Raw genomic sequence first — 12,423 nt, 5'->3', positions numbered from 1 at the left:
AGGAGTAGAAAAGACTCGAAATGAGGGCAACACCTTACTTCTAAGGATATACTAGAAACTCTTAAATATAAGCTACAGTTCAGCAGCTTTTAAAATTTCATGTTTATTCATATTTTTCAAAATATATGTACATAAAAAAAGGAAGATTTACAACAGGAAAGATTGCCTTACATGCAACACAAATTCCAATGAACTCATGATGGGATCACACATGATTATGGATCTAATTGAAGCCAATCTTCTCGAGTCCATTTCCCAGCCACACGTCGGGCTGCAGACAAGATCCCAGGAGACAGTGCAAGTGGAATGAATGAGACAGATATCTTCTGCTTCTGGCAGCACTTAAGGGGCCAGAGGATGTACACCAAAAGGTTTAAGACAATTAAAATGTCAAGTGCCACAGGGAGGATAAATGATAACCAGAAACCAGTATTTCTCAAGTAGAAAGCTACTACTATTTAACACAACCTCACAATACTAAAACAAATACAAATAAGAAAGGGTTAGGTAGTTGGGCTTCATTTGCTTTTTTTCTTTTCTTTTTTTAAATATCTCAAAAAGGAAGCCACTTGTTTGATATCAAAAGTGCTGTGGAAAGAAAGGAGGGGAAAAAAACCCAGAGATGAATCTGGAATCTAGTTTATTTTAGCAAATTGTATGTTTTTCCACTTAACATTTCTACATTAGCAATGATTTAACTCTCCAACATTTCCTTATAAAAAAGGCATACAGGAAGTGACAATTCATGCTCCAAATATTAAAAAATATATTTAAACATTTGATCAAGAAGATTTCATATGTTTTTACTTTCGGTAACACAGGTGACACCAGAAACCACAAATTTAATATATTTCTCTATTTCTCCTTCAGTCAAAAACCAAGTGGTGGAGAGAACTTGTGCTTGCTGTTAAGGGAATCCAATGCCCTGGGCCAGCAAAAAACACCTGGAAATTGATCAATACGAAAAGCGGCCCAAAGGAGTCGTGCATCTTCAGAATCTAATGAGAGCATAATGTTTTTGGCTTATTCCCAAAGCTAAGTCATCTCGGTATTTATAGTTGGAGAGAAAGGGTTAGTGGAGTGATTTTATAAATAAGATGAATTATTACAGCTATAACTGAAGTCTCCAGGCAGGAGGCTTTGCAATTCAGTCAGTGCTATACTGCCTCCTTGTACTTCCAGCACCTGACCAGCATCCTGTTCTTGATGCTTTCTGCAAACATAAAAATCTTTGCAACTATTTAGACAAAACTGGAAGGGAAAAAAAACAAACCAAAAAAAAAAGCCAAAGTTGACCATAAAAAAAGAAAGAAGGTTGGGGTGGAGGGAGAAAAAAGGACAAGTATAGATTACACAGTGCAGGAAAGTCCAGAATCATCACAGAAATTAAAATGACTGCGGGAAGGGGCAGGCACCAAGAACAGCACCTAAAGCTAACAAATGCCTAAATTGGTTTATTTATATTCCCTCCCCACAATGTTCACAGAGGAGGAAAAAAATGTAATTTTCAAAGCATCAAAACTAAAACAAATGCAAACTGACCTTAGAAAATAAGATTTTGAATTTCATCATGATACCCTTTTTCCTATAAAATTTACTTTTTTGCTTTGAAAGATTTCTTCATGGTGGATTTGCCCTTGCCAGGCAATTTCACTTCCTTTCTCACACTGGCCGCAGGTTTCTTTGAAGAGCTACCACTAGGTTTCTTGATGATAGAGGGTGAGGGTCTGGCTTTCTTGGTGGGAGTTTTGGCCTTAGGAGGGGCTTTCTTGGGTAGGGGCCTAGCTTTCCCCCGCTGGGCAGCTGGGACTTTAGGTGCAGGCTTGGACCCTCTCTGCTTCACTGGCGCAGTCCTCCCTGATGACTTGGCTGGGGTTTTCTTCTGCAACCTGTGAGAAGCAAAAAGCAAAGGCTGTCACTTAGTACTTGAGAGATTCACTTTGCCAGGATGACCAGATATTTTGCCAAAAAAATAGAGCATAGGTATAAGTCACCTGTGTTAAGAAGAGGAATGTGATTTATTATTTTTTTAGAAACTAGAGGCTTAAGTAAAATTGTATAAAAATTCAACCAATTCATGGAAGTCTACACATAATCCCATGATGTTTTTCCTAGGAAAACAGGGAATTATTTTTCTTTGAATATCCAAAATTACTGATATGTATACAGGTTTGACCAAAGAGTAAATTACCTACTCACAGTGCTTCAGTCCCTGAATTCTCAAGGAGAAGACAAGTTCAAATGTTACAGAGTGCTTGAGAAGCATCCTGAGTGGCTGGAGTGCTCACAGCCTCCCCTAGGTGCCATTTCAGCTCTAAGACAGAAGGGCTCACACATCCACACCTTCTCTTAGGCGGTGGCTCTTCATCCTCAGAGTCTTCTTCTGATGAGTCATCTTCATCTTCATCCTCATCTTTAGAATCATCTGGCTCTTTCTTTGGAAATAGAACTCCTGGGCTGTGGGGAAAAAAAATCAGGTAAAAGAGAAGTCCTATACAGAACAAGGAAAAGAATGAGAACCTAAATTTTCTTCCCTGGACATCACTCACTTCCTCCTACCCTCCTCCAAAATGTCAAGTTAGGTTACAAATATCAGGATACAATTTAACCTATTTTGAACACACATACAACGCTGTGACAAATCTACCCCAGACCATACCTCGTTCCCTGCCTCCCTCCAGTTAACAAAATTAATTCTTACTCATTTATTTAGTGAACAATTATTTAAGCTCCTGCTGCGTGTCCAGCACTGCATTGGCCACTGAATATACCAGCAGGGAACAGTCTGTAAGGCAGTGAACAGTCTGCATAGCAGTATACATTTTTTGCCCTGATGATACTGGCAAAAGACCTCATAGTATTATAAAGCCCAAATCTCTTCAAAGTTTTAGAGAAATTCAGCAAGGATCTGCTAATTTTTCTTTGCCCTTAATGGGAGAAATCTTGATCCTGTTGATTAATAAGTCCTTGCATTGTAACATTTTTTGTGTATAACTTTAAGAATTAAATCTATTATTTATTTTTTTGCTGAGGAAGATTAGCCCTGAGCTAACATCTGTGTCAATCTTCCTCCACTTTCTATGTGGGTTGCCACCACAGCATGGCTGACAAGTGGTGTAGGTCTGTGACAGGGATCTGAACCCACAAACCCGGGCCACTGAAGTGAAGTGTGCTGAACTTAACCACTATGCCATGGGGCTGGCTCCTAAAGTTTAATGTTTGAAAAATTCAAATAATATGCATTCAGCCAAATAACATTTGTTTGTGCACAAAGAACAATATAAAAAGGACACATTGTACTCCTGCTAAAATTGGGTTTAGTAGTACATGTCATGGCGCTTCACTAGAAATGAAAGTACAAGGAGGCTATAGCAGGGTACAGGGAACAATGCTCGGCTCAAAGAAGGGGCTCAATGGATTCTTTGGTTCAATGAATAAATAAGGTGATGTCTAAGAGATAGGTTTTCAAATAAATCTCCCTGTCTCTACAGTATGAAGAAGGCAGATTAGGATTCTTGGAATATTCTCCCTGATCAGTGCTGGACAATTAAAACATATATATAATCCTCTAATTATCTTCTTGTCATTATCATTTATTTAATAAAAAACGAATGAACCTCAAATTACTGGCCAAGGATCTCAAAGAAGTCTTGATTTTAGGAAGTGCTGGCTAACAACAAGCTTCAGAAGGATAGCCAAAATTTCCCTGTTCTTACATCAAAACCTTTTGCTCTACAACAATACTGCCTTAAGTAGTCTTTATTTTCAAATACATACAGTTCAGTGTAATAGTAATAAGGATAAAATAAGTTAATCCAAGCCTGTAACCTAGAATAGTATTTTAAACATACAGTACTTCATATTATGGGCTAGGTACTTACCTGGGGTAATAGGGAAAACAGAGCTGGAAGGTGCCACTGAATCCTTTACCAGAGATCTGTTCCATCCACCCATTCTTTTCGCATTTCTGCAAGGTTTTCTTCAGCAAATGCACTGAACAAAAATTCAGGAATTAAGAAATTTAGTTATTTAAATTTGATGACTCTCTCAACCACAGTTATACATCAATTTAATGTCCTATCACATACAGTAATTGACATGTGCTAAGTGAAACTTTCGTGGCCAAAGGGATTAACTAATTCACTAAACATTCATTAAGTGTCCATAATTTGGCAAGAGTTGAAATATAATGGCAACAGACTTCAGAGACCATTGGGTCAAATTCCTCATTTTACAGAAAGGGAAATAGGAACCCAGAGTGGTTAGTGACTTGCCTTACAAGTTGCACAAAAATGGCTAATACCTGACTTAAGACTAAATCTGTCCTTATTTCCATCCATCCAAACATCTATTGAGTACCAATCATCTAGGAGAGTATGTATAAAGATAAACAGAACTAATTTCTCATGAATCAGCAAACAGTAACAGAATGATATCATGGCTCCAAAAGGTCTCACCAATTCTCGTCTTTCATAAAGAGACACATCAAAAATATATTTTATGGTGATTCAATATCCAAAATATAGCTGCAATATTACTGCAACTGACAAAGTTAATAATGAAATTCATGTTCTTAGAACACTTGGCCAAAAGAGAAAATCATAAAATAGTCTATAAGGGTCAACATGCACAATTAACACAGTACCCTGTTGTGTCTGTGAGGAAGATTGGCCCTGACCTAACGTCTGTTGCCAATCTTCCTCTTTTTGCTTGAGGAAGATTGTCGCTGAGCTGACAATCTTCTGTGCCAATCTTCCTCTATTTTATGTGGGATGCCACTACATAGCATGGCTTGATGAGAGGTGCTAGGTCCAAGCCCAGGATCTGAACCTACAAACCCTGGGCCACTGAAGCGGAGGGAGGGCACGAATTTAACCACTATGCCACAAGGCCAGCCCCAACACAGAATGTATCTTAAGTAAGGAAAGATTAAAAAACAATCAGAAAGTATTCCTTCATAATGTTAAAAAAATACATCTTACATATATTAAAAGTCAATATTGGGGCCAGCCGGGTGGCGCAGCGGTTAAGTGCGCATGTTCTGCTTTGGTGGCCCAGGGTTCACCAGTTTGGATCCCGGGTGCGGACATGGCACTGCTTGGCATGCCATGCTATGGTAGGCATCCCACATATAAAGTAGAGGAGGATGGGCATGGATGTTAGCGCAGGGCTAACCTTCCTCCAAAAAAAAAAAAAAATCAACATTAAGACTTCAAAATCACCTTTTTATTTAAAACAATATATTCTAGTTTGCATTTTCTGTTAGTTACTTCATTTCCATATTCCTCACCCTACACCACTGTGACTATTCTAGTAGTTCACTGAGAAAATACAGTCTCACTAATCCATATATGATAATGCTGCCAAGGCAAGGTTTGTGATCTCAAATCACCACCTGAAGGGTAAATATACTTTACTGGAAAAAAGTATTTTCTGTTATAGGGCCTAAATCAATGAGAAATAACCTAAGTAGTAAGTATTTAAAAACACTGGCTTGGTTTTAAGGTGCAATTAGATGTTTTGGTAAACACACAGAAGTGGGCAAAAAGATACTAAACTTGAGAGGCATTTTAAACCTAGAGATTTACCTAAATTACAATAAAAATACCAGAAAAATCTTTACAGCAAAGTAAAATCAAATTCTGATCTTCAGCAGATATTGTAAATTAAAGAGAAGGCTTGATTATTTTCCTTTCTGTAAATCATAAATTAAATTTGAAAAGTTGTGGTTCCCCCTCTTGGTTTTCCCTGACAGTAGTTAATGCTTTGTAATTAGTAACACCATCTGTAATGATTTTTCACAAGATGGTACCCCTAATCCTGGTTAAATGCATACAACTCTTAAGTCTTACTTTGATAGTTGGAATTGGTCCCTGGGTGGTTCTCCAGGACATACTTCTTCAGAGCAGTGGTGGAGCAGGTCTTCGGCTCATTCATGGCAGCAATGGCAGACAAGATTGCATATTCCATCAGGCTTCCACCAAGCAGGGGTTTCTCCCCTGATTTCTTCAGCTGTTTTCCAAGGAGGAAGAGAAAAGCATCAAGACAACACTCTCCCAAAGCAGGTCAAGACAAGACTCCTCTGCACCAGGTGGGTCGGAGTTCCTGCATTAGCACAGATATGTTTTACAATAAATTGTCAGGTTAGGGACTTTCTCTTCCCACTCATCAGGTATTCACCCTAACTGAGGAGTCCCAGCCCTCCTATGGATATTTTCTCCTTCCATCTACCCCTCCATCCAACCTAAAATATCAATAGCTAACCTAACCCAAAGAGACCAACAAGTCTACCCCAATAAGCAGATTAACTTTTTATGCCCCCAATAAACTAAGACACTTTTATTTGAGAATACTTCCTTTTTCCTGAATCTAAAAAATAAAGTAGTTATAAAAATAGTAAGTAGGCAAACAGCAAAGGAAAAGTTTGATAAATATTTAAGGTATCATACAACAGAAAATTACATAGCATATTTTATGGACAAAAGGCTGGGGAACAAAGGTTAGCACTAACAAGCAAAAAGGGTGAAAGGACAAACTCAGGTATGGTCTACAATAGTGATTTTCAGAGCGGTCCACAAACCCCTTGGGGTTCCTGAGACCCTTGCAGAGGACCTGCAAGGTCAAAACTATTTTCATAGTAATACTAAGATGCGATGTGCCTTTTTCACTGTGGTGACACTTGCACTGATGGTGAAAAAGCAATGATGGATAAAACTGGTGCTACCTTATCACAAATCAAGGCAGAGAAACAAAAATATACCACTAGTTACTATATTCTTTACTGCTATGCACTTGTGGTTTAAAAAAAAAAAAGCCAGTTTCACTTAAAAATATCCTTGATGAAGTATTAAAAATTATTTTATTAACTCTCAACACCAGTGCACGTCTTTTTCATATTTTATTATATGGGATAAACAGGAAGAATGCATAAAGTACGTTGGCTGCACATGGAGGTATGATGGTGGTCTCAAGGAAAAGCACCCCACTGATTGAGCTGTGAAGCTGAACTAGCTGCATTTTTCATGGAATATCCTTTTTATTTGATGGAACAACTAACAAACTATGGTTATTCAGACTTGGGTATCTGATAGACATTGTCTTGAAAATGAATAAAGTGAGCCTGTCACTTCAAGGAAAACAAGTAACAGTATTAGTTGTCAATGATAAAATTCAACTTTTTAAGAGAAAATTTAAATTGAGAAAACTTGTATCTACTATTGTGAGTTTGATAACCCTAGTACTTAAATATTGTTCTGATGAGATCAGTGGGTGATATTAATGAATGTGATTTTTGTTACTGTTTTTGACAAAATGTGTCAACATTTAAAAACTCTGCATAATTCAGTGAACCCATAACTTCCAAATGACCATGTGACAAATTTACACATGATTAAAAGATCTACTCGAAGTTTAAGACAAACCAAAAGGATTTTAAGGTAACAGAGTAGAAGTTGTTCACTGACATGGTTTCAGGTTCTACATGGCAAATAAACTTTAAGGAATTACCACAAAATCAAGTAATGTAATATACTATATTAACACAATAAAGGAGAAAAACCACATGATCATCTCAAGAGACTAAAAAAAAGTATTTGACAAATCCAACAGCCATTCATAATAAAAACTCTCAACAAGCTAGTAATAGAAAGACTGAATAGACAAAGATGTCTGCTCTCATGGCTGTATTAGAGTGCCTATCTAGTGGAATCAAGCCGGGGGGGGGGGGGGGGGAGACATCCTGATTGGAAAGGAAGAAGTAAAATGCTCTTTATTTGCAGATGACATGATCCAGTATGTAGAAAATCCTAGGGAATCCACAAAAGATCCTAAGAAACCCACAAAAAACCTACTAGAACTAGTAAATGAGTTCAGCAAGGTCACAGGATACAAGATCAACAGACAAATCAATTTTATTTCTATAGCCTAGCAATGAACAATCTGAAAAGGAAAATAAGAAAATTCCATTCACCATACCATGGAAATACCTAGGAATAAATTTAACAAAAGAAATATAAGACTTATACACTAGAAACTACAAAACATTACCAAAAGAAGTTAAGATCTAAATAAATGAAGAGACCGAAGACTTATATTTCCCAATTTGAAAACTCACTACAAAGCTACAGTCATCAACACAGTGTGGTACTGGCATAAGGATTCACATATAGATCAATGAACAGAACTGAGAGTCCAGAAACCCTTAAATTTATGGTCAACTTTTTGATTTTTGATAAAGGTGCCAAGGCAAATCAATGGGGAAAGGATAGTCTTTTCAATAAATGGTACTAGGAGAACTGAATAGCCACATGCAAAAATACAAATTTACACCCTTACCTCTTACCATAAAACAAAACTTAACTCAAAATTGATCATGGACCTAAATTTAAGAGCTAAAACTATAAAACTCTTGCAAGGAAACATACGAGTAAATCTTCGTGACCTTAAGTTAGGTGATGATTTATTTGATGTAACAGCAACAGCATAAGCAATTAAAAAGAACTGATAAACTAGACTTCATCAAAATTAAACACTTGGGGCGGGCCCCGTGGCATGGTGGTTAAGTTTGGCGGGCTCTGCTTCAGTGGCCCACGTTCATGGGTTCAGATCCTGGGCACGGACCTACACCACTTGTCAACCATGCTGTGGCAGCAACCCACATAGAAAGTGGAGGAAGACTGGCACAGATCTTAGCTCAGGGCTAATATTCCTCAAGCAAAAAAAAAAAAAGAGGAAGACTGGCAACAGTTGTTAGCTCAGGGCTAATCTTCCTCAGCCAAACAAAAAAGTTAAACACTTTTGCACTTCAAAAGATACCATTAAGTGAAAGCTCAGGCCACAGAATAGGAGAAAATATTTACAAATCATGTATCTAATGAGGAAGTTGTATTTAGTTATGTAACTCTTATAAATCAATAAGATGACAACCCAATTTCAAAAATGGGCAAAGGATGTGAATTGACATTTTACCAGAGAAGATAAACAAACGTCCACTAAGCACATGAAAAGATGGTCAACATCAGTAGTCATCAGGGAAATACCAACCAAAACCACAACAAGATGCCACTTTGTATCCACCAGTATGGTTATAACCAAAGAGACAATGTCAAGTGTTGACAGAGATATGCAGAAACTAGAACCCTTATATATTGATGGTGGAAATGTAAAATGACACACACTTTGGCAGTTTCTTAAAACAAATTTACCATATAGTCCAGCAAGTCCACACTCCTAGTTATATACCCAAGTGAAATGAAAACATTTTATCTGCACAAAGATTTGGAATAAATGCTCATAAGCAATATTAATCATAATAGCTAAAAAGTAGAAATAACTCAAATGTTCATCAACTTGTAAATGGATAAATAAAATGTGTCAGATCCATACAATGGAATACTATTTGGCAATAAAAAGAAATGAAAGTGCTGATTCGTGCTGCAACATGGATAAAACTAAAAAAATACTATGCTAAGTGAAAAAAGTCAGACACAGAAGACCACATGTTGCATGATTCTATCTATATAAAATACGTAGAAAAGGCAACTCCATACAGAAAGAAGGTTCATTAGTAGGTTGGCTGGGGATGGGAATGGGGAATGACTGCAAATGGGCACAAAAGATTTTTTTCAGGGGATGGAAATGTTTTAAAATTGGATTGTTGTGATGACTGTACAACTCTATAAATTTACTAAAAATCATTGAATTATAAGTTCTAACTTAAAATGAGTGTATCTTATGGTATATAAATCATAGCTCAATAAAGCTATTAAAAATATCATTTGTTGAGTTTTGGTATAGTAGCAAAGAATATAATATACACAACTATTTGAAAATTATCTTAAAACACTCCATCCTTTTCTAACTATATTTCTGTGTGAGCTGAACCTTCTTCATAGATCTAACCCAAAGTAAAACAGATACGAGCTGTCGTCTATTAGGCTAGATGTTAAAATTTCTCATTAAAATTTTTAAAAAATTCTCATTAAAATTTGTTTTGGAAACTATAGTTTTCACAAAAAATGTTATGTTAATGTGTAATGGGTTATTTTTAAATGAACTAATAAATATTTAAAGTTTTCTCAGTTTTAATTTCTACTATGATAAATATTGATAGGTATATCCACATAAACAAAAGCTCTTGGGATCCTCAATAAATCATTAGAGTAAAGGAGGCCCTGAAACGAAAACTTTTGAAAACCACTTCTCTATATAACCAAGCCTTTTTGGCCTCTAACCTGGAATGTTCCAGAAGCACCTTTGCCAGTTATTTGTTCTAACTGGCCTCTCTCTACTGCTCTCTGCAGAGCGTTCTTCAACAGCTGAGGCCTGCAAATAAAACAAAAAATAGCAATGAATATATCAATGCAAGAGTGATCTGAAGAAACAGATCCAGGGCTATTCCCTGAACTAAATAAAGTTCTGACTCCTGTTATATGGAGTACTTTGTTAAAATGGACAATCAAGTAGTAAATTGTTAGCACTCTTAAGTGGCATTCTTTTTTCTTCAAGCAAAGAAGCCAAGCCATTACCTGTACATACAGAACCATGTATGATACAGAACCAATTTCCAAATTGCCAGGACACTCCAAAAACCAATCACTTATCACCAGACCACAACGGCAACCGAACTGTGTAATCAAGCAAAGAATGGGCATCTTTCAAGACCCATCCAACTCTGGAATTCTGAGGTAAAACTCCTGGATTTTTTAAAAGTATGTACACATTAACCAAAAACAATGGAGTCATTTTTTGCAAACCAGTATCTAAAGTCAGCCTAATAAGATACAATTCCCTTGGAAAGAAAATACGTTGTTTTTAACATAGTACCTCTGTCTTAAGAGGGCTGTAGTTAAAAAAAACAACATAAAAACTAGGTTATCAAAACCAAATGGCATGCAAGAAGAAACTGTATCATTAAAAACATAATACCAAAATGTTGAAGCAAGAGCTGCTCTGTCAAGGGGCAGTAGTCTGTATGGTGGCTGGGGAACCTCAAGTGCAGGGAGAACCAATCAAGCTGAATTACAGCTTTATGGGGACTGTGACAGAGAACAAGATGGAGTCAAATGTAAAGCTATGTATCCAGGCTAACAATAGGACGTCTAAGAAAGGACTCATCATAAGCCAAAACTTTGGTGATGTGTTTTGCCACACCTCTCAAGAAAAAATTACTAGAATAGCACCCAATAAAGCAGAGTATCATGAAACTCATTTGAAACTAGTTGCTACATAGACAGAAAAAAATCAATGAGACAGCCCAATGAGAGCCCAACTATTATCATTCAAGATGCTTCACTGAGCTTCGACATTTTTCTGTGGAGAAGAAATTCTGAATCTTATCTAACCACTAAGCATTACAGGCTGAGTTGACACAAGTTATTAATTCCATCATCCATATGCTTGGGGAAGAGGAGAAGAGTAGAGGGGAATCTCATGTTCTAACAGGATGCTAAAGAGCAGGAACTATACTATCAAATCGTGTACATGCCTGACACTCCAAATGAAGAAACTCCTCCCCCCAGCCCTGCCCTCCTCCAAAACTCCCAATGAAAGTATTTCTAAGCCAGTGCTATTCCATTCAGGACAAACATGACTTATGTCATGACCCAGACACACATATACTCACTCATTTATCCCACAAATATTTACTAAGTATTTATTATGGCTATGGAGGAATAAACACATAGATCTGGTCACTAAACTCAAGGAATTTACGAGATGATAAATGCATAATAGAGAGTGATAAGGGTCAGGGTTGAAGCACGTGCACAGAGCCTTGGGAACATAAGTGAGGCAGTGACTTAACTGTCAAACAATTTTTCTATTAGTTCCTCCATAAGTTAAAGGCTGATTTCCAATGGGGGATCACAGAGCTTAAGTAAAACACTGAAATCTCAGACTCTTTTCTTTATCAAATTAAATAACCGGTCTGAGAAGAATCTTCTTAACCAAGGTTCAAATGCTCCAGGCATAAGGATCACTTAAACCGGTCACCTTAATATTTTTGTTTTCTCAGCAATACCAACCATTACACTAGCATATACCTTGTCCTGGGCTTTTAGAAATCTCATTCACTCACTTCTATCTTCAGGTAAAACCATATTTACCAACTGCTTCAAAGTTTCTCAGACTGGCCTCTTCTCTCTAATCACTGCCAAACCTTAGTCAAAGCCACCATGCCCTGCCTTCTGGGTATTGCACTACTTTCTATTTTCATAGTGCACTCCACTATGAGGTTAATACACCTACAAAGGCCCCCTTTATTATGTTACTCAACTAACCAGGTATCAGGTCTTAATGCATCAACCCAGCTTCAAAGCCTTCCATAACATGGTCCCACCAGTCAGACCCAGGCTTCTGCTTCTTTTAGTACCCAAAAAAGAATGCCAACTCCTGCCTCTGAAATTTTCTCGTGCAGCTCCTTTG

The 12,423-nt window shown here is 37.2% G+C and overlaps 1 protein-coding gene across 40 annotated transcripts in view; it reads right to left on the bottom strand.

Moving 5' to 3' along the window:
* Positions 1-84: 84 nt before the first annotated feature.
* The window catches only part of HP1BP3 (heterochromatin protein 1 binding protein 3), a 34,174-nt gene continuing 21,835 nt past the window's right edge, over positions 85-12,423 (bottom strand). For 35 of the 40 annotated variants that reach the window (XM_070600134.1, XM_070599880.1, XM_070599940.1 and 32 more), the window contains 5 exons: positions 10,233-10,323; positions 5,853-6,012; positions 3,882-3,993; positions 2,344-2,457; positions 85-1,889 (listed from right to left, as the gene is read on the bottom strand). In XM_070600134.1, coding sequence (XP_070456235.1) covers positions 1,595-1,889; positions 2,344-2,457; positions 3,882-3,993; positions 5,853-6,012; positions 10,233-10,323 — 772 coding nt within the window. In that variant the 3' untranslated portion in view covers positions 85-1,594. Of the gene's footprint in view, positions 1,890-2,343; positions 2,458-3,881; positions 3,994-5,852; positions 6,106-10,232; positions 10,324-12,423 lie in introns of all 40 variants that reach the window. The other 5 variants (XR_011534713.1, XR_011534715.1, XR_011534714.1 and 2 more) reach the window with 1 other exon arrangement.

The sequence above is a fragment of the Equus przewalskii genome, chromosome 2 (assembly GCF_037783145.1).
Source record: "Equus przewalskii isolate Varuska chromosome 2, EquPr2, whole genome shotgun sequence".
Lineage (NCBI taxonomy): Eukaryota > Metazoa > Chordata > Mammalia > Perissodactyla > Equidae > Equus > Equus przewalskii.
Note: the sequence above shows the minus strand (reverse complement) of the source record. Positions and strands in the feature narration are given on the sequence as shown.